This window comes from Brassica napus, chromosome A9, assembly GCF_020379485.1.
Source record: "Brassica napus cultivar Da-Ae chromosome A9, Da-Ae, whole genome shotgun sequence".
NCBI classification, from domain to species: domain Eukaryota; kingdom Viridiplantae; phylum Streptophyta; class Magnoliopsida; order Brassicales; family Brassicaceae; genus Brassica; species Brassica napus.
In genome coordinates this window covers 9,653,096-9,676,224 of record NC_063442.1, presented here as the reverse complement: position 1 = coordinate 9,676,224, position 23,129 = coordinate 9,653,096, and the positions used below count along the sequence as shown (strand labels likewise).

General features: G+C 31.7%; 4 protein-coding genes across 4 annotated transcripts; 2 read left to right on the top strand and 2 right to left on the bottom strand.

The window, feature by feature from the left end:
- Window positions 1–1,500: 1,500 nt before the first annotated feature.
- Window positions 1,501–3,830, bottom strand: LOC106367851 (rho GDP-dissociation inhibitor 1). Its single transcript, XM_048739782.1, has 5 exons — window positions 3,330–3,830; window positions 2,659–2,725; window positions 2,141–2,365; window positions 1,923–2,047; window positions 1,501–1,799 (listed from the first exon to the last, which is right to left on the bottom strand). Exons 1-5 carry the CDS (start codon window positions 3,513–3,515, stop codon window positions 1,728–1,730), a joined length of 675 nt encoding a protein of 224 aa, XP_048595739.1. The 5' UTR covers window positions 3,516–3,830; the 3' UTR covers window positions 1,501–1,727.
- A 10,371-nt stretch (window positions 3,831–14,201) lies between these two features.
- Window positions 14,202–15,527, top strand: LOC106349079 (fibrous sheath CABYR-binding protein). Its single transcript, XM_013788979.3, has 2 exons — window positions 14,202–14,489; window positions 14,710–15,527. The coding sequence occupies exons 1-2, from the start codon at window positions 14,475–14,477 to the stop codon at window positions 15,343–15,345; spliced, it is 651 nt and encodes a 216-aa protein (XP_013644433.1). The 5' UTR covers window positions 14,202–14,474; the 3' UTR covers window positions 15,346–15,527.
- LOC106349068 (transcription termination factor MTERF15, mitochondrial-like) lies at window positions 15,477–16,959 on the bottom strand. The gene has a single exon (XM_013788967.3). It carries the CDS (start codon window positions 16,902–16,904, stop codon window positions 15,609–15,611), a length of 1,296 nt encoding a protein of 431 aa, XP_013644421.1. The 5' UTR covers window positions 16,905–16,959; the 3' UTR covers window positions 15,477–15,608.
- Window positions 16,960–20,052: 3,093 nt separating this feature from the next.
- LOC106349062 (36.4 kDa proline-rich protein) lies at window positions 20,053–21,303 on the top strand. Its single transcript, XM_013788956.3, has one exon. It carries the CDS (start codon window positions 20,110–20,112, stop codon window positions 21,034–21,036), a length of 927 nt encoding a protein of 308 aa, XP_013644410.1. The 5' UTR covers window positions 20,053–20,109; the 3' UTR covers window positions 21,037–21,303.
- The last annotated feature ends 1,826 nt before the right edge of the window (window positions 21,304–23,129 follow it).

Below are 23,129 nucleotides of genomic sequence, written 5' to 3'. Positions count from 1 at the left end.
TGCATCATCTAAACGCTATTCTAAATGCTTTTTAAAAAAATGTTGATTGGATAATGAGGAGCATAAAGCTTATGCTAATGGTCTGTCAATCAAGCCATAAGTCTAGATTAGTTAATCTAAGATTATAAATGACATTTTCCTTCTTTCAAAGTAAAAATAATTTAAATAAACATGAAAAGTGGTATTGTTAAGAACAATGTGGATTGCTAGTAACCATATCAAGGAAGAACGGACCGCGTCCAGGCCCAAGACCAAGACCGCGTCTGCATAGGGGAGAGAGGCGGCTAAAGATTAAGCCGACTATAGATTAGGATGATTTTCTTTTCTCTTCACGTTTATCCTTAAGTAGTTTTCCTATTCTCTTTAGGAAAAAGATTTGTACTTTTTCCATTTATCTATTCCTTGTAATCCTTATATAAGGGAACACTTTGATTAAGTAATAATACACACACGATTTCCCCCATTATTCACAACAGGTATTATGAATATGGTATTTTTGGCAATTTTCAATAAAATTTTAAAATCTTCGAAACTAAAAAGAGGAAATGTTATGATTTTTTTTCTAATGGAAAGAAAAACGACTCTTTCTTTTATCTTTGAGTCCTGGCCCAGATGACAACATATAAAAAATATCAAAAATGAAATAAACATTTTCTAATGGTTAATATTTAAAGTTTAAATTATATTTCAGATAAAAATTAATTTGTTTATTTTGGTGTATCTTTACTTTTTTGATTAAAAAATTGAAATATGTTTTAGACTCATTGATAAAGACATATTTAAAAATATTAAATAAATTTTCTTATATTAACTTATTATAAAAACATAAAATTGAAATATGATAGAGGTATGTTTGAACAATCATAATTTTTTGTTCACACCTTTTGGAAATGATATAAATAGAAATTAATATATATTAACTATGTAATATTTGATAGAAAAAACTTGGAAATAAATATTAAAATACTTTAAAGACTCAAAACATGATTGGGTATATTTAAGGGCAAAAATAGGTTGAATATTTTTGATACATTTATAAAGTTTTCTATTGCAATATGTGAATATTTATATTTTTAAAATGAGTTCTCGTGCAATATCGCATGAGTTCCTTATTTAGTGTAAATAATAAAATATAGTTAAAATATAATTATTTTGGGTAAACTTTATAAGTTTTTAAAATAGCAAGCATTATTAAAGTAATAGTAAGTATTAATAATAGAATATACCTAAAATATTCTATTTTGAAAATATAACTGAGGGAAGCCATTGAAGTAAAATACAAACTCATTTTAAAGAAAATGAATGTATGTAATATTTTTCATAGTTTTTAATAGCATAATTATCCATTGTTTAAAATTGTTTATATCATTAAATAGAGAAAGTATAGATAAATAGAAGAAAGTTGGTGCAGTTTTTTTTTTAATTAAAAAGTTGGTGCAGTTTTTTTTAATTAAAAAGTTGGTGCAGTTTATAATCGGTTACTGTACCTACATTTCAAAATAATGTTGCTCTCAAAGCTCAACAAGATATCGAAAGATCACAAGAAAAGAGAAGAGGAAAAACTCCATAAACACTCAAACAAAATCTCTTATTAATGCTCATTTAATTAAAATAAATAAATAAGTTTTCTAGTCTGCAAAGTTGCAGGGAAGATAGAAAATATATGTGTTATCAAAAGAGCTTTAGTCATATAGGTTTAGACTGGAGAGAATGTTGAATTCGGTGGATCATTGCCAATTCTTGCGGATGTCGAATGTGTAGTTGATTTCCAAGTAGCACTTATTATCGTCATCAATAAACTGAAATAAACAATAAACTAAATAAGAAATCTTAACATTTATTAACAAAGCAAATCATAATTGCATTGGAACATATTAAGATGTATTTTCCTGATTTTTTGTTCATGTGTATGAAACATATACCTTAGTTCTTGCAGAATAGGATCCTCTAGCGAAAATACCAGACGGTGTTATTTCTTCAGGCATCACATGTTGGTATGGCTCAGCTTGAGGACTAAACGTCCCAAGCATTGCTTTCGTACTATCCACTATCCAAAAGAAAGAGACACCAAAACATCAAAATAGAACATTAAAAAACATTTTTAACACTACCTAAGACACAAGAAGAAAGACAAAAATACCCTTGACACCGGTTTTCCAGACGGTGTTGTTATAGCGAAGGCCCGAAACAATATTGTTGGTGACACGGAAATTAAAGACAAGTGTGTACTTAGATCCTTCTTTTATGGTGAACCAAGGACCTTTAGGGTTAGGCAATCCATCATCAGGTATCGTTAATACCATGTCTTCTCTGTTTGGAGACCTAACGGTTAAGTCTAGTATCTTTACTACTGGATCCGGTGTCTCTGCATTTCATTTTTTTTGTTAATTGTGTGCTGACATAACAATTTTAGTGACATAACAATATATATATATATATACATATATGTTACACAACTGAAATTATATAGTTATGGACTTTATGCCACGTATTTAGCGTTAACTGAGGCTATAGTGTAAGCCAAAATGTCATGTGAAATTATATGATACTTTTTTTTTAACGTAGAAATTATATGATACTTTATTACAGCTACCATTAAATCATATATATGTTGCGTTTTAATCATAAGATATAAACCGGATTTTGGATTTGGTTTACCTCCTACATCTTCCAAATCCACCACGCCGATTAGCTGTTCCTTCCATCTCCTCAAGCTTTCATCATCCTAACAAATTTTGGCAGAAAATATAAGATATTAACATTAGCATAAACATTACGCTTTTATTATCTGATCAACAGTTATTAGAAAAGTATTTACAGTATGCTAATGTTCTCAATGCTCACATATGAAGTTTTTGATAGAGCATTTGCATATAAAATATATAAAAATTAAAATAAATATATATATATAATTTTAATATATTTTATTATAATATAAAAAATCTGTTATATCCAACAGTAAAGTAAATGTTTAAAAAAGAATTGCAATTAAATATTTTTAACTTTTTTTAAAAGAATAATATTTCACATTTAAAATATAATTTTATGATTATTTTATACATGAATCATTTACTGTTTTACCAATCACACTATTAAATACATAAATGAAAGCATATAGCTTCTACGGTATGCTGCTACTGATTTATCATCAAATCTACCGATCAAGACCATAGCATGAAATGAAATATTTAAATGTACCCTGTTCATACATTAATATGCCAGGAATCTAACCTTTTAAATTAGTAATAACCAAATCGTTATCCAATTATTATGTATAAACTTGTATTAATTTAGATCTTCGTCTTTCAATAACTTGAAAAATAACAGACCTTGTCTTTCTCAAGCTGTTCTTTGAGAGCGATCATGGGACCGAGTTGGGGCTTCTTCTCTTCGTCTTCGTCATCATCTTCTGTCGGAGAAAAAGAGCTATCACTGTTCTTTCTGCTTAGCCCCATTTCTTTGTCTGATGTCTGTCCTGAAGCTTCCCCTCCCTTCTTCTCATCTTCCAACTCCATTATTGATTCTTCCAACCAAAACAAAACAGACAAAAAACACACAAGATCACCTTCTTGATCTAATAAGATCTTAGATAATGCCAACTTTTTGGTTTGAGTAAAATGCAAATATGGCTCTAGAGAGAAGAGAGAGGAAAAGGAAGAGTTTTGGTGCTTTTTGTTGAGGTATGTTTATATATGGAGCTTGAAGAAATGGTCATGTGGTGATCCTATAATTTTGTAAATATCACTCTGAAATTCAAAATTTGCTAAATATGTACAGTCTACATTGCAAATATATTTGCATGGTTACACATTGTGAGGATGGTCTCTTGCTTGCTGGCTTGCAAGTGGAAAGAGTTTAAACATATACAAACTGAGAATAAATTCGCCAAATAGGAGAGGGAGGCTAATAGCCAACCTTATTGGGCTCTTTTATTAGTTTTATCAGCGCGCGCACCCATCTACAAGCATAATAGCTTCCTTGTGAGATATCTGTCCCGATAATGCGAGTGTGAAAAGTAAACAAAATTTTTTATACAATAAATCAAGGAAATATAAATAAATAAATATTACGCAGAACATACATTTAAGTTACCAAGAATAAGATGATCATTTGTAGATTTAATGGATCTTTTATTTGTCATAATATATTTGCCCAAACGTCGACACTAGTTAATTCTTCACTGAGGTCAGAAATTACGTGTTATTGGTTGCCATGAATTCCTGATTTTTTCTTTGATTAGTGAGAAATATTTGGAAAATTATGAAATTTGATTGAGATGTTTGAGTTTGTAAGTTTGAATGGTTTTAAATTTTCTTAGGATATTATTGATAAGAATAAAAAGATAGTGCAAAAGTTTTGTATGAAGGAGTACCAATGTTTACTACATCTTTAGCGTAACCAACTTAAATGGTGATTCATTGATATATATTATTGATAGTATGATTTGATAATATATTAGTGTACGTTGCCTTTCAAAAAGAAAAGAATATATTAATTTATTACAATTTTCTATATAATAAATAAATACAAAATATATGATGTAAATGATGATTTACATATAGTGACGATCAAATATTACCCACCAATATAATATTTTTTAAAGTATTAGGCTGCCTTAGAATATACTCTCTTTTTGCTAAGTATAAAAGATATAATATAGGTTGTATCTATAATTAAAAAAATATTTCATATTAGTCTAAACATTCATATTTTTTTTAAATATACAATATCAAACCATTTGTACTGCCTAATTATTGTCTAGATAATCAAATATATGTTCAGTTACTCCGTCAACCTTTTCATATGATAAACTGTAAAGTTAATGTAAATGACTAACATTCATGTGAATATCATACGATAATAAGATATAGTAATTGTAATCTAATATTATTTTATAATACTAAATAACATACGGTTTATAAAAATGATAGTATTAAAACTTATACAATCAATACTCACATTTGTTATTTGTATTAATGATATTACTATAAAATGTTATCAAAATAACATAATATTAAGCATCATTTTATATTAATAAAAGTTCTTGAGGGGTTTAAAGTGGAATCTTCTATTGAATTAGATTTTATAAAATATTATAAATCAAGTACACTAAATATGTCTCTAGTGCATGGTTGATTAGAGATGATCCTAGAACACATTCCCCCGTCTGTAATCTTCCGATTACCTTAAAATAGAAAAAATAAAGTGTTATAAAACGCAAAATGTCAAAATATGTCAGAAAAGCTAAATATACTAAATAATACCATAGTAAATTATGATATTATGATATTATACTAACCTGTTTCGTTATAATTGAGCCACCAAAAAATAAGAGCTATGAAAGTTGCAATGTCATTTCTTAATCTCATCATATTTTAGGTTAGAAATTCCAAATCAATATTCTAGAAGCTTGGCATTCCAGCTCTACGCCAGTTAAATTTTTTTTTGAATCACACGACCACGAAAATGTATTATTTGAAGAGTTTTCACGATAATAGCATAAGTTACGCTTCCTACTAAAACTACAATGGGGATTGAGTAAATTTCATCAATATTTGAAAAATATGACACATATGTGATATAACTAAAGTAGAGAAAGAATATCACATATTGTGGAGTAAATGAAGTTAACATTTACGCAGTACAGCTTTATCAAAAGAGACAAAATCATACATTATTTTTTGCAACATTAACTATTAAATCCATTTGGTCTAACACAATCAAACATGCATTTTAAATAATTCTACTAACCATATAGTAATTTTAATATCAAATCCATTTGGTTAGTCAAGTTAACGCATAACTAAGTTCATTCAAGCATTTTAACATACATCTTCAGTTTATTTAATCTAGAATCTAGACTAAGAATAACCAAGTCCATTCTAGCTTTAAAAACACTAAGATAGTAGGGAAACATGTAAATCTACTTGTAAATCTAATACAAAACATCTTAGAGCATGATTAATGGAAGGTTCTTAGGGTGAGGTTTTTAGCGAAATATAAAAAAATTGTCTTTTAACTTTTAACTAAAAAAGCTAAGAACCGGCTCTTAAATATCTTATTTAAGACCCGGTTCTTAGCTTTTTTAGTTAAAAGTTAAGAGACAGTTTCTTATATTCCGCTAAAAACCCCACACTAAGAACCCCTCATTAATCATGCTCTTAACCCTTCATCAAATCACCATAAATTAGCATATCCCATAGATTCAAGAGGTGGCTGCTCACAAATAATCTTGAATACACTTTCAACCCAAAATAATTTGAAGCATAATCAAGCTTAAGAAGCATATAATCAAAAGAGAGAAAGTAGTAAATGCATAAATACCAAAATATCCAAAAGGTATTATGGCTATACAATAGATAAAAGGATGATCTTGTTCACTTAAGGCAAGTCATATTTATACTAAGAGGCTAAAAACTTGAAATCAACTAGGTTAAAGTGGTCGTAGCGGTCTTGGATCAACTGCTAGGAGGATCCGTCTGGTACTGGTGCTGTAGCAGCCTTTGCCTTGGCAGCTATCTAGGCTGTTACATGCTTTCGAGACGTTTTCAGGGCAATTATAGCGGACTAGGTAGAGGCCACTAGACCAAACCGATAAGGAATCCATCTTCTCATGGTCAGGGTAAGACAGCTGGCTTCAATTTATATGCTGCATGGTCAAAATGTGGATATCTGAAGGAGGAGCATAGCGGTCTAGAAGTCTACGTAGACACCACTAGGATTGGGCGTTGTGGTTGTGTTCTCTAGCGGTCACTCCTCGACCGCTAGTCTTGGCTGCTACAAGTGTCCACGACTCCAACTTCTTCAAATCATCTCTTTTTCTTGGTTTCCAACTCCAAATGCTCCCATAACATGTATACATGAACCAAGAGTACTCAAATGCAATATGAAAGTGCAAAGAATCTAAGTGAACCTATGTAAGCTAAGTACAAGAGAAATGATTAGGTTAAAGTCCATAAAATTTAATACATAAACTGTATATGTGTACAAGTACATGTTGAGAATATACATCAAAATTTATAACATGATTTCGAACCAGAATTCAAAAGCATATAATCTATAAAGTTTTGATTGTGAGAACCACATGATTTAAAATGAACAAAGATTAAAATTGTGGTAAGTAAGAATGGTTTAGTTAAGCTAATCTCGCATTAGCCATGTCACCAAAATTTTAGAACATAATCTTATGGTGAATAGAGTTACATTTGATTTACAATATACATCATTTTGTCATGTCACATTTTTAGAACCAATCAATATCTCTCATTAAGTGTATTCTCAGTTAATAGTATGATTAAACACATTGTTCTTTAGCAAATTTCCATTATCGAAAACGCTCCCGCCTAATCGAGAACTCGCCTGGTTAAAGGTTGATTAAAAGGTCAATGTGTCAAAGAGGTGTTGTGCAGTGAGTTTAGGCGATGAAACATTTTTTTGCAAAAATCAAAAAATTTGTGTGCTAAATATTAGTTTATATTATAGATCTATCATATTTCAATAATATCCATAAGTATCAATTGTAAAAGCTTCAAGATTGTGAAAATTTTGTAAAACGCAATAGTATAGGTCTGAAAATCGCAGAGAAAAATGTTTAAGATGAAGGCAAAATCGTCATTTTGTACTCATTAAATGAAAATCTTCTAAATATGAGTTATATGCGTTGCTTTTGGTTCAAAACTGGGACATGAGTGATATGATATGTGATCTCATTGTCAATAACTCACATATGCAATATATATATATATATATATATATATGTATTATACGTAAAATATCCTAAAAAAATCTTCAATTAATTTTCGTTTAATTTCCAATTAATTGTTTAGGCGCTAAATCCGGGTCAATCACATGCATTACGCCTAGTGCAATTTCAAACATGGACTAATTTAGACTTTAACACCAAAGTCCATTCTCTTACTTTGTTTAGCTATACAACATAACACTAAATAAAATAAAACCCATTTAAGATTTGTTAGCTAAATTTATTTTATCTTAACATTTACCATCGGTTAAAAAGGTTTGATTTTGATCATTAACGCAAGAAGTTAGTTTTGCGTCATGGTGCAACTTTTTTTGGGGAGAAATGATCTATGACATGTCATAGTATTATTATCAGTCCACTGATCCCGTTGTATTGGCCCCGAGCTTCCCGGATGTAAAAAAGGAAAAAAATTACTTTAAGGCGTCATCGGTGCAGAACGAAAGGACTCAGAATCCTATCATCAACATTTGTGCATGTGTATGTATATATGAGTCTATTGTAGAGTTGCAGATATTAACTACTCCCTCCATTCCTAAAAGTTGTATGTTTTGGAAAAAAAAATTGTTTTAAAAAGATACATTTTTTACTTTTTCAATGTATGATTTTATGAAAAATTGTAAGTTTCAAAAAAATTAATGGTGTTTATTGAATTTCTATTGGCTTAAAGTTATGAAAAATTGTTATTCACAAAAAACAATGCATATTTAATGAGTTTTCTTAATATATGTGAAAAGTATAGAATATGCATCTTTTAAAAACAGAGGGAGTAAATGAAATATTACTTTTCTATTGGAACCATTTTAGTTGCCAAATTTGTTGTGAATGATGCAAAAAAATAGAATTTGCTTTAGTTAAAGAAATCATAACTAATAACAATGAGAAGTAGAGACTAGAGAGCCCTTTCCAGAAATATTTATACTAATATAGTATTTCTATCGTCTACAAATTTATCTAATTTCAAAATATTATAGAATAATTAAATTAAGCACACAAGAAAAATCAAGATAAAGTCAAATTCATGTTATGAATGGTGTCAGTATTCTTTTGCACGTAAATAGTAAACCCTTAATTCGATTTAACGCTTCAAACAGTAAATAGTATCCATTTTATAAATAATACTCATAGCTAGGACTTAGGAGGCAAAGACCAGACCACTATGCTGACATTGTAAGTTCGACTCCTACGTTTTGCGTGTGAGAAAATAATCAAAAAAAATATAGCATGGTAAATAGTATTTGAACGTCTAACAGTGAATGTCTTTATATCATCTTTTTATTCACAGTATTTTGGTATCATCCAAATCTAGGATATTCACCGACAATAATATATTGTCTTCATGTCTTGTATCACAATACTGTTTTTTGTTCTAAAAAACATATCTTGAAACTACACCGTAATACTCGATTGTAATGTTGAATTTAGTTAATATCTTCCAAAATTATCAAAAAACATTGTAATTTTTCAACAAAAAAAACTTTGTAATTTCACTATTTATTTATATAAATCGTATCAGTGGGAGAACAATAACACCGTTTCATTCAACCATGACTAATTTCTAAAAAAATGTTGATAATCTGCTTACATATTGTTTGTCAAGATTATCAAATTTTTTAGCAAAAAAAAAAGGTTATAAATTTACACATCTTACAAATATATTATGACAATATATATTATAACAGATATACAATCAGCTTAGGATTCACAAACAACTTAATAGAACAGATCATATCAACAAAGAAAATTAATTTTCTCAAAAAAAAAAAATTAGAAAACATAAAAATATTCGATCTTTAATTCTTAAGTTTAGCTGTGGTGGCCAACTATTTGCTGACGAAGAGATTCTAACCAGATGGGACCGAAATGAACATTTAATTATGGTACCAATCTTAACATGTGGCCGACCAATAAATAATTGACAGGTGGTAAAGTTTTGACCGCTGATCTAAATTAGTGCTTAAATTAACGATTAAGAATTAACACATATTCAAGGATTACGAGATAATTATGCTTATATTGTCCGACTTTAGGATTACACATATTCAAGGCATGCCCGCATGAGGTCGTTTCACATAATTCTGATGCCAAAAGTGAATTATTTCGACCTTTTCTTTAGATCTGAAATAATAATATAAAATCATAATTTAATTTAAAGTGTAAGAGGAAGACCAAGCTTTTTCCATCAACAAAATCTACATTTATATTTTTATATATAAAATTAAAATTATTTATTCTTCATATTAGAACATCTCCAATCTACATTTATATTTTTATAAGAAATAGGAAAACTGCACAAAAAGGAATTTTCTATATTATATGCTTATATAATATAATTTTTCTCTGTTATTGAAAACATAGAAATAGAGTATAATTTCTCTATAATTCTCTTTACAAAAAGTATCTATTTATTATAAGAAATATATTGAAAACATTTTTTTATAATATAGTTATTTTATTATGTACGTTAGATTTGTAATTGTAATGTTATTAGGGCATCTCTAATCTTATTTTATTTTTTATTATAAAATAAAGTTTAGAGTAAAAATATACCAATGATATTTTATTTCTCATTCTATAATATAATGAAAAATAAGTTTACTCCAAATATAAAGTAATTTGTTTTTTTTATTCATCACTTTATTTTTTACTCTAAAATAGAATACAGTTGTAACAAATTCAAACTATATTATAGAACTGATTTATTTTAGAGTGAAAATTAGATTAAACCATTTTTTTTATATCGGATATGAGTCCTTTCTTCTGTTACTAATTAAAGTATTCTGAATATCTAATGATTATTTATTGACGTATTGATAATTTACACCATTTCCATAATAAAATAAAACAGTGGGTCCCACACTCATGGCCATCTTAGCCGTCCAACCTTTTTTCTTTAATAAGCTTTTCTGCTGGCCTACCTTTACAGGTGGTGATTACGTGTCCGTGCCCATCTACTGAACAAAACAGCAATCTGATTACAATTAAAAAAATAGCGATAATTGTAGTTTTTTTTTGCGATAATTATAGTGATAAATTGATACTCCAACTTCTAATGGCGCAGACAATATGATCCGTTCTTTTTAATGTAGAAGCCATTTTAAAAAATGATAATATATTCAAAAGTTATTAACTTTTTCATGTTGGTTAAATATTATTTTGATTAAGATTTGACTAATTTTTCTTGCTTTCGGAATTAAGTCACATATCTTCCTTTCTTTTCTTAGTTTTCTGGATTAGAATTTTCATAATTAGCATTTCTAAACTAATTTTCTTTAAAATTGAGGAAAATTTTAAGTATGCACACTATTCATAACATTTCTAGTGAAAAATATAGACACAAGTTCGTAAATAAAAGGAGTTATGGTTACAACTTACATGATACAAAAACATCTGTTGTCAAAAAATACAAAAAAAAATCTATGAAGGAAATTTTAATTAAAATATATATACCGAAAACTTCTTTAATTATTTGTTTAAAACAAAGAAGCAATTGAACAAAAAAAGGTGGGGGTGGAGATTTGATCTGACGTGGCGACAGATATGTGGGCCCATTTTCAAGTGGAATCCTACCTGGCATACACTCAAGTGTCAGCGATCGGACACATGCACAATGAAATCAATCGAAGTAACTTGTCGCCATGTCATTATCAGTCAATACATGGGACCCATATTTTTGCATTTGTTGGTCCCACCCACCGGCCTATACTTGTCGTCAATAATCCACGTAGATTAAATAAAAAGTGAAAACAAAAAACGATAACGCTTATTGTTGGGTAAAGAAATAGAAAACTCGAAGAACCTTTTCTTTTTTGTTAAAGATTTTTTTTTCTATCAAATAGATGACACTAAAGTGAAGAACCTTTTCTTTTTACATTATAACAACAAAACTAAATAAACAAATTGTTTTCCATGTTATCGGTTAGAAATAAAAATGAAAAACAACTGGGTAAATTTTCTACAAAGTAACAACTGAATGATTTAATAATACATCGGATTAATATTTGTTATAATAATTTAAGCAAAAACAAAAAAATATGTGTTATAATATTTTTTTTTTTGAAAATTTTTATTTGTGTTATAATAGATGCGAGAATATAAAGTGAAACAGGTGAATAAAACGCAAAAAAATTAACATTGTTTATTTGTTGATTACGTCTACTATGGATAACTTTTTATCATTATGACTTGAAAGTATTTTTCAGATTATACAAGAGTTACTTAACTTAATATATAACGATGATGACTAAACGTATTCCGGTTCTGATACTACCAGCCATATACGACGATGATGGCTTTTTTTTGTTTGTTTGTAACTTTGGCTTTTTTTTTTTGAGCAAATACAACGGTGATGGCTAGAAGTATATTTTAACACGAAACTCGTTAAAAACAAATTTGTGAAGGAAAGAGCTTTAATTAGAACATCAATAATTCAATACTAACTAAAATTTAAGATTATCAGTAAAACGAAAAAGGTAGTTAGCAAACAAATTATGCTGATATTCAGTTATTCACTGCCAAAATATTCAGTCTACTAAAAATGTCATTTTCAACCCAAAATAAGATTTAAGTAAACGATTCCATATTCCCTTATGAAGAAACGTTTAGCTAAAAGAACAACCATATTTGTATGTAAAATCAAATATTTCACTTCATTGTGTCCTAACTCCTAATATACCTAGATCTACCCGGTGTTATGAACACATATGAAGCCAAATCATGTTCACAGGATATAAACATATATATGTACTATTTGACCTTGTGCCTTTTTACATTCCATGTGATATCTTATCTGAATCAGTAAATAATTTACTTTGTACAATGTTAAGCAAACGCAAAAGTCCAAATACTAGAGTTTATAGTGACGTTCCTTTTCTAATATCGTGCAATATATCTTAATTCAAAAAAAAAAAGATTATAAATATAAACGTTATATATTTTTTTTTCTGTCAGCATAAACGATCTATATATAACAACAATATAAGAAGCGTTCTCATCAATTACTTCAACATTTTAATAACAGTACCAACCTTATACCAAGCATCTAATCTATTATGAATAATATTAATTCCAACCACCTTTTTCATCAATTGTTTTAGGGATCAACTTTTCTAATGACAAAATTGATGATATAATCTGATAATAATATAAAGAATTAACGGGGACTCTGACTCTTAAGGTCACCACCAATATTTTTTTTTAAATAATAATCCTTAGGATAAAACTAAGTTGTTAAACATTAGATTAACTATGTATGATCCGAAAATTTGGTATGATTTCAGTGAGAATAATTGATGAAAATGATTTGACAGAACTTGAAGAAAACTTCAGGAGTAGCGCATAACGGTGGCTCGTGTGGTCAGACCGTTTAAACTTATAAAAAAAAAGTTACCGGGCTTAAAGTTTTGATATATTTACTTTAAAAACATATATCATGAATACGAGTCGACCAGCATGCTCGGCGGTTTTTTAAGATTGTCAGGTCGTACTTTTAATAAGTAAACCAATACAACTCGACCAGCATGCTCAGCGGTTTTATATCGCTCCAGGCATGCCGCATGCATATCAGTCTACCTCATGCAATGTATATTAAACTTGAAGTCATGGGTTTTATAAAATGTTTGTTCTGAAGTCCGATAACTTCTAGAGGTCGTTCAAAAGCAGAGGTAATAAAACTTTTCACATATAGTAACGCTCATCTCTCTCTCTTTTTTTTTCTTTCAAAATAGTAACGCTTATCAAATAATGTGCCACTCACTTTAGGACCTTTAGATTCCTTCGTTTATTTTGGGTACCTTGGAATTATCATACAATCGCTATGAAAGCCGCTTTGACCATCACCAATCCGTTTAAGATATTTTAGTTAACTATGTTTAACAGTGTTAACATTGGACGGGTCGTCTAACCGAGGTGACTATGATCTCGGTATTTATGTCATAATATTGTTTCGTGATACACCCCCACCTATATAGCAATCCGATTCTGTATAAACTTTTCAAATTTAATTTCAAATTTTATGGTATAAAAAATTCAGTGCACGGATCATTCAACTGTGTTACACTAGATATAATCCCACCATTTACATGTATATAATGTCTCCTCACCCGTCATCACTTTCTTCCAAAATGTATAAAATCTGATATAAAAACGGTTTGGATTACCAAGAAGAGACGTTGGAGGAAATCCGGGATTCTTCATACATAAGACCACAACATGTGATATTAGTTTTGTAATTCAATTCTACAACATTTAAGTTTTATATATGATGATGATTTTTCAGTCGAACTGATGATACTGATAAAAGATTTATATTACATCAGACGAGAGTTTAATTTCCTGCTTACATAAAAAAGAAAGATTTGTCTTAAATATTTACAACTAGACGTTAACCGCAAGTGGTGTCTATCATTAAGACAAACTGTACATGATATTTCTTTCTCAAACAAATATACACCAAAAGCTTCTTTTCATCTCATGAATTATGATTGCAAGAGAATATTAATTAAAATCATACTTATTTTCTTTTATAAAATATTTTTTCCTTACAGATATTAAAAAAAAAAAGATTCTATAGTACTGCTTTTTTAGTATTTGTTTCTACTATAAATTAACCATCTCCTCAAGCAACACTCTTCACACATCAAAGCATCACACACACACACAAACACACACTTTCTCTTCTCTTCTTTTGATCTTTTCCTCTTTTCTACACATTCAAATGGCCACTGCTGATGTATGCATACATATGTTCTTAAATTTTTCAAACCCATTTCTCACTAGTCTAAAGTTTGATTAGCGATGCAATTCTACATTAAATGTTTTCACTTGTCTTAATCCACTTAGATGCTTAAGTTTACATGATCCACATCATGAGAAAATATCATTTCTGCTGTGATTATATCAATTAAAAACGTTAGTCTTGAACTGATCTATGTGTGACAATGGTTTTGCAGGTTGAACAAGTGACTCCAGCCGCAGCTGAGCACGTCGAGATGACACCACCAAAGACAGTGGAGCCTGAGGAAACCGCCGCCGCCGTTGTGACCGAGTCTGCTCCAGCTCAGGTAACAGAAACTGAAGCTCCCGTGGAAGAAACAGAGAAACCAACCGAAGAAGCAGATGAAACCAAAACCGAGACGAAAGAGGAAGAAGCTCCAGTCGAAGTAACCACAAAAGACCTCCCCGTCGAAGAAACAGAGAAACCAGCTGAAGAAACAGAGGAGGCCAAAACAGAAACTGAAGAGATCAAGAAAGAGGAAGAAGCTCCCGTGGAAGTAACCACTAAAGACCTCCCTGTTGAAGAAACAGAGGAAATCAAGAAAGAAGAAGAAGCTCCGGCGGTTGTGGAGGAAGAGAGCAAAACAGAGGAAGTTGTAGAGCCTAAGAAAGAGGAAGAAGCTCCGGTGGTCGTGGAGGAAGAGAGCAAAGCAGAGGAAGTCGTAGAGCCCAAGAAAGTGGAGGAGGAAGAAGTGAAGACAGAGGAGACTCCAGCAGTTGTGGAGGAAGAGAAGAAGGCAGAAGCAGAGGAGGAGAAACCCACTGAAGCAGCAGCTCCGGTGGAAGTTGCCGTGGAGAAGGCTGATGAGTAAATCTGAAAGAAAGAAGTACACACTATTCGCTACTTTATAAGTACGTTGCGTCTTTGCTTTGTTGTTCTGAGTCTGTCACTCTTGGTGGCCCCTTTTGCATCATCACCCACCCTCTCTTTATTCCCTTTCAATGTTTAATATTATGAATCCTCTTTAAATAAACGAAACTCATCTCTTGCTCATTGGTCCTACAATCATCACTCTGAACTAATATCTAAGATTCATATTTAAGCAAAAAAACTTACAAAAAGTTTCAGAAGCTTTTATTCTCCAGTGAATATACCCATCAACTCAGCCACAAGCTCATCATCATCATGTTTCCTCACATACCTTTTCAAGAAATCCTGATCTGTACATACCAAAACAGTCGACACTGGAGGGAGTTCACTTCTGATCAACCCTTTGGCAATAAGAGCTTTGATTACATTACACCTCGGTACCATCCTCTTCTCCATGCTGTATCCAAGCACCTGAGGGTACGAAGCCACAGCCTTTAGCGTCCAACCCATCTCCTTCACAACAAATTCGATCTTCTTCTTAACCGTCTCAACAGAATACCCAATGCAAGGAGGAAGACGCTTGACCATCATAGCAACATCCTCTCTGCTGAAACCTAAACCTATGAATGTCTCAACAGAGTTCAATATATTCTTCTCTGAAACACCAATGCACTGAGGAAACCTCTTCACCACTAACCGAACTTCCTCTTCGATTAATCCACACTTCCTCATGGTTTCGAAGTTCAGAGTTATCTTCCTCTCAGAGAGTGTCAAGAAAGTCGGAAACTTCTTGAACATTACCCATACATCTTCCACAGTAAACCCTAAACGCTTATAGACGTTCACTTTCTCCTCCATTGCTTCCTTGTTCAGCCCCTTAACAACTCTCAACGCTTCAAGAAACTTAGGCGTAGTTGGATCAAAACCCATCTCAAGAACCTTCTTAAGAGACTCCTGAAACTTCTCTTTCCCACAGATATGTGGGCACTCTGAGATCAACAAAGGGAACAGCAACCGTTGCGGCACACCAAGATCTCTCAAAGCCAACACATTTCTGAGTTTATTCTCCTGCTTACCCCTCAGAGGGTATAAAGTTTCCACCTTTGAGCTCTTATCCGCTTCCATAACCTCTTTGACGAAGCCATAGTACACGCTTAAAGACCTGTCCTTTGACAAGATCTTTGGAACTTTCGAGATGGTTTCAGTGAGCTCTGAGGGTGAAGATACTTTTGACTGTAAAGCTTGAAGCTTTGGAGCGAGGGACTTGTCAGCATCTAGTGTAAGGAGCAGTGGGTAATCTGTAATGATGGTGGAGATTTGAGAATCTGTGAACCCATGAGTTCTAAGCAGATTCAGAACTGAATCAGGGTTACACTTGTTGTTGAAGCTGACTTTCTTTGAGATTGATTCTGCAAGTTTTGGGGTGAAACCCAGTGAATCAACGAGGTAAGAGACTGTAAAGTTCTGACCTTTGCGAGCAGCGGAGGAGAAGGAAGTGACATTCAGTGAGAGTCTACATTTCTGCAACCTTCTTCTTCCACGGAGTATCAGAGAATACATTACAGAAACAGAGCAAATGTTTTTTTTTTGTGTGTGTTTTTACTTGATAAGCCCTAATATCTCGTGTACGACGATTAAGAACATGGATGGGCTTTGCTGGGCCTTGTGAAAGAACCTATCTGCTAATGACAGATGAGATGAGTCCTTCCTAGCAAAGCGATAAGAACTTTCACTGTCCAACAGTGTATCTTACGTTTTAAATTGTCCTGATGGAAATTTTTTTTTACCACCGATTAATTATGTTATTACAAACTATAAGAAACGTTACATAGACGATAAGATAATCGACAAATCTATCTATTTTATAAAAATTTATGTCTGACTGCATTACTTTAAACCGTTCTATAAAATCGATTATTGATGGTATACCTTGCCCATAATAAATATATTTTGTAAGCTTTTTCTCTAATATTCTGCATAATTCGTCTTCTACAGAAATTAAAATTCAGACTTTCTGAATAGAAATATTAATGAATTTTTGATCAAAAAAATAATAATATTTTTTCTAATATATTTATTTAATAAATATGCATATCTATGTATGAACACCAAAAAAAAAAACATCACCTAGTTTACTATTCAAATCTGAGATTCAAATAAGAAGTTTTCTCATTTTATTCTTAAAATATATAGATATACATAGATAGTTTTTTATATTCTGTTAAGAATCTCACCCTAAGAACCTCCATTAATCATGCTCTAATTATTTATAACTGAAAATATATAAAAATACATGATTTTAAAAGAAATCATTAATAAAAAAGATAGCAAAATTAATATAACTTACTTTGTATGTGGTTGTATTTTTATTTTAGTTACTTGCGATGAATAATATTTTAGAAACAAGTATTTAATTTTGACAGATAACAACCTGATTCTAGTAATTTGCAAGTATTATTTTTTGCTGGGTACTTAATATAGCAAATAATTGTTTTAAATAAGTGAAACCCAAATCTTAAAGAACAAAACTTAGATATTTTTCTAGGGTGACCCTTTAAATTCACATATTTTTTTAGGACCAATCAAAGTGTCACGTAGATAATTAATTAAAAAATATTAAATTTATTTTAAAATAATTAAAAAAGGAATAATACTAATTTTAACAACGCTAACCCCGCTAGCTAAACCGTAAACCCGAAATCTTAAATTCTTCACCTTAAACCTTAAATTTTAAACTCAAACCCTATACCCTATACCCAAATCCTAGACCCTAAACCCAAACCGTATACTCTAAACCCAAATACTAGACTCTAAACCCAAACCGTAAACTTTAAATCCAAACCCTATACCCTAAACCAAATCTTAGACCCTAAACCCAAACTGTATACCCTAAACCCAAATCTTAGATTTAAAACCCAAACCATAAATTTTAAACCCAAACCCTAAACCTAGACGCTATAAGGTTTGGTTTTAGGGTCTAGGATTTAGATTTAGAGTATATGGTTTGGGTTTAAGATTTATGGTTTGAGTTTAGGGTATACAGTTTGGGTTTAGGGTATACAATTTGCATTTAAGGTCTAGGATTTAGATTTAGGGTATAGGATTTATGGTTTGGGTTTAGGATTTAAGGTTTATGGTTTAGAATTTAAGATTTATGGTTTACGGTTTAGCTAACGGCGTCATCGTCGTCAAAATTAGCGTTATTCTTTTTTTTTAGTTATTTTTAAATAAATTTAATATTTTTTAATTAATTATCTACGGGTCATCTTGATTGGTCCTAAAAAAAACGTGAATTTAAAGGTTCATCCTAGTTGAGTGAGGTAAACCAAATACTTAACCTCTAAAATTAATGAACAAGACTAGGGTGAACCATTAAATTCACTTCTCCTCTTATTACCGATCAAAATACCACCTAGATTAATAATAAAATAGATTAATTTTATTTAAAAATCTGAAATAATTGAAAAAAATAATAACGCCAGTTTTAATGATGCTAACGCCACTAACTAAACATTAAACCCTAAACCAAAATCTTAAACCCTAAACCCTAAACCTAAACCGTAAACTCTAAACCCAAACCCTATACCTTAAACCCAAATCTTAAACCCTAAACTCAAACCGTAAACCCTAAACCCAAACCCAAATCCTATATCCTAAACCCAAATCATGGACTCTAAACTCAAACCATATATCCAAACCTAATGTCTACACCTAAACTCAAATCATAAACCCTGAACCCAAATCCTATATCCTAAAGGTTTGGGTTAATGTTGATGTTGTTTCTTTAGGGTTTAAGATTTGGGTTTAGAGTCTATGTTTGGGTTTAGGATCTAGGGTTTAAGTTTAAGGTCTAGAGTTTGGGTTTAGAGTTTACGGTTTGGGCTTAGGGTTTAGGATTTGGGTTTAAGATATAGGGTTTGGGTTTAGGGTTTAGAGTTTGAGTTTAGAATTTAGGGTTTAGAGTTTAGATTTAAGGTTTAGGGTTTAGAATTTAAGATTTAGGGTTTAGTTAGTGGCATTATCGTTATTAAAATAAGTTTTATTATTTTTTTCAATTATTTTAGATTTTTTTATTTAAATAATGTATTTTATTATTAATCTATGTAACATTTTTTGATTGGTAATAAGAGAGGAGGTGAATTTAAAGGTTCACCTCAAGAGTGAACTTAATTTTTGATCAAAATTAATACATACTTGGCTTGTGCCAAAATCTACTTTATATGTGATAGCTTAGCTTTCTCCCTCGAAGAATACTTATCTCGAAGCTCTCCCTCCCCTCCCCCCAAATTTTCTTAAAACGTCCTCTTCAAAAATCATTACAAAACCTTTATAATAACAAAGAAAAAGTACACAAGGGAACAAACGATTTCACGGACTCTTTAGTTCGGAGACAGTGATCATAATCTGTTTACACTTTAGTCACGGGCTTGACCTTGAAGTTTGCATCGGACCAACAACAATCCAAAACAAAAGAAACATTTAAAGTTTTTACTGAAAAATATTCCAAAATTTCTTAGTTGTAACGCAATAAAATGCTCCAAAAATTTCTCGAAGTTTGGAAACTTTTCTTCACTTTCATACCCCACACATGTTGGTACGTACCATAGCAAATAATCAAATCTACATGCACTCATTACTAGTGGTTTCCACCCCTACAAGAGTCACGGGTAACACTTAAGTTTCACCTATATATTTACATGTTTATTTGCAAAAATATCAGACAAACAATGCAGTAATATTAGACAAACAAATAAAGTAGCAAATAATGGGTTCGAGGGTTTCGGCTTCCTTCTTCATTTTCTTGATCGCCACGGTCATCACATTGCCACCAACGATCCAAGCTTGCACTCCTTGCACTCACCCTCACCCTCCTGTCCCGAAGCCTCCACATCAAGGTGGTGGTGGTGGTGGCGGCGGTGGTGGAGGCGGTGGCGGTGGAGGTGGAGGCGGTGGCGGTGGCGGTGGAGGGGGTGGAGGTGGAGGCGGCAATCCACCACATCACGGAGGAAAAGGTGGTAGTAAACCGCCACATCACGGTGGAAAAGGTGGTGGGCCGCCGCATCATGGTGGTGGTGGTGGTGGGCCACCACATCATGGTGGAGGGACATCACCGCCGTTTGTTAGACCTCCTCCGGTGGTTTATCCACCACCAGTGGTGAGGCCACCGCCTATCTCAAGACCTCCTCCGGTCGTCTATCCACCACCAATGGTAAGACCTCCTCCGGTCACAACTCCTCCAGGAATTCTCCCTCCGATCATTAACCCACCTCCGGTCACAACTCCTCCAGGAATTCTCCCTCCAATCACAACACCTCCAGGACTTCTCCCTCCGATCATTAACCCACCTCCGATCACAACTCCACCACCATCCTCTGGTTATCCACCGTATCATGGTGGTCCACCTTCTGGAGGAGGAAGTGCTCAACCAACGTGTCCGATCAACGCATTGAAGCTTGGAGCTTGTGTTGACGTTTTGGGAGGTTTGATCCATATTGGACTTGGAAATCCAGTGGAGAATGTGTGTTGTCCAGTGTTACAAGGGTTACTTGAGTTAGAAGCAGCCGTTTGTCTTTGCACAACCATAAGACTTAAACTTCTCAACTTAAACATCTTCATTCCTCTTGCACTTCAAGCTCTCATCACTTGTGGAATCAATCCTCCTCCTGGCTTTATCTGCCCTCCTCTCACTTGATAACAAACAACGTACGATATATCAAGGGTTTCGAGGCTTTTGAATAATCTAAATATTTATATTTGTGTTCCTTTTGTTGAAGATCAGGGTTTTTTATTGTCTAGGGTTTTAACAAGTGCTGTTTTTAATTTGTTGTCCGTTGTCGTTGTTGTGATGATTAAGCTAGGGTTTTTGCGTGGGTCTTCTTGAGTTGTTTGCTGTAATCTTTCATTTTGTTTTGCATCTATTTGAATCTTTAATCTTATTAAGAAAACCTTGCGAGACTTATTTTTGAGTTTTCTAGACTAACGTCCCTCTCTACCAAGATAAAGGTATGCCTGCAGAAAAAGAAGAAGGTATGCATGCAGATATGGAAATGTGTGTTTACATGTACGTACGGAAAAAGCTTTTGTGATGAAACACAATGATAAAACGGTCAAAATATGTTTTACTCGTAATATTCTTCTATCAATTTTTTTTGGTTCAAGAATTTTCCTCTAAAACATTTACGAGAAAGAAAAAAAATCAACTTAAGTCACATATACATGAAAAAGTGTGCGATAAAATTTTTAAAAATGTTCAAAAAAAAAAAATACATGAAAACGACAAAATTGTAATTCCAGAAAGAAATAAAAACGTAAATTATTTTATCTAGCTATTCAAATCCAAAATGCACGTAGCTTCTACTGTTCCACAGTCTATGTACCTACATAGTACACAACATGGATACGATTTTTTTTCTTCACACAAGTTAAGGAAAAAGGGTTCACGGGCTCACCATCAATATAGATCCATTGAATTTTGATTGTTAATTCTGGACCATCCAAGTCGGAAATGACAGACAACACACCATAATCTCACCTTTCTAGCACGCAGACTGAAGGTCTAGATTTTTTTTTTTTTTTTGGATTAGCCTGTGAGTATCCTGAGTTTATGAAAAAGTTCATACAATTTCTAGAGGGGAAATACAGTTTATAGACAAAACTTTTTTTCTGGATATTTAAATGAGCCAAAAGCAAGAGTTTAGAACATCTCCAATGGTGTAAATATCCAATTAATTTCTTAGTGATGAAAATTTAATAATGATTTAGTTTTTATTTAATTTTTGTATTCTATAAAAAGACAGTTCAATTAAAGATATACATCTGTACTTAAAACTTTAGAACCAGTTCTTTAAAGGGAAATTGCACCCTATATACATGAAAAAAACTTAAATACACTAACTAACCAAAATCCCCTTCTCTCTCCTATTTTATCTTCCTATCTCTCTCTACTCTCTCTCCTAAAATTTAATTTTCAATTTTTTTTTGTTATTTGGCAAATAAGCCCTTCTTTAAATGGCTCTTGCAAGAACTTCTTCTGGCACATTTTTTGCTTTTTGATTTTTTGATTTTTTTTAATTGGTTAGAAACTCATCAAAACCTGTAGTTGGAGTTGGCCTTATCTCTATATAAATATCCATAAATAATGTGACTTAATTCCGTAAAACGTATCAAAATCTGAAATGTGTTGCATCATTTTACCATTCAATCACAAGATCCATAGTCTCAGTTATTTGTTTTAGTAATATTTTACAATGTGTGGAGCAGAGAGACCGAATAAAAACAATTTGTACAAATAAACTTTAATAATTTATCATTTTAATCCTAGCATTTTAAGGTTATCAGACGTCTGTGATTCGTTAAATCGATATATTGTTAGTTGAATACTATATTGTTAGAGCTAAATACTATAATGGGTTATATTTCTGCTTTTTTTGTTGAGTTATCATGAATCATCCGAGCAACGGACAGAATCTGCGTTGTCCTTTTATCTAATAATTGTATTTCTTTTTAGGGTTTGTTTCACGTATTAGCTCTAGAATTACTACAGTTACTCCCGAGTAATAGTTACTATTAAACAAATTATAACTGATTTAATGAATCATTTATAGTTTCACAGTCTGAATTTGTTCATATTTACACATGTATGCCTTAATCTTTGAGACAAAAATATGACTATTGGTAGGATCAATCAGATAACATTCATAAATCAAGGTAAAACCATATCGTATTCTCGCAAACACAAAAAAATAGGAACAGACGAGGACTTGACCTTTATTTTTGTCTGGAGAC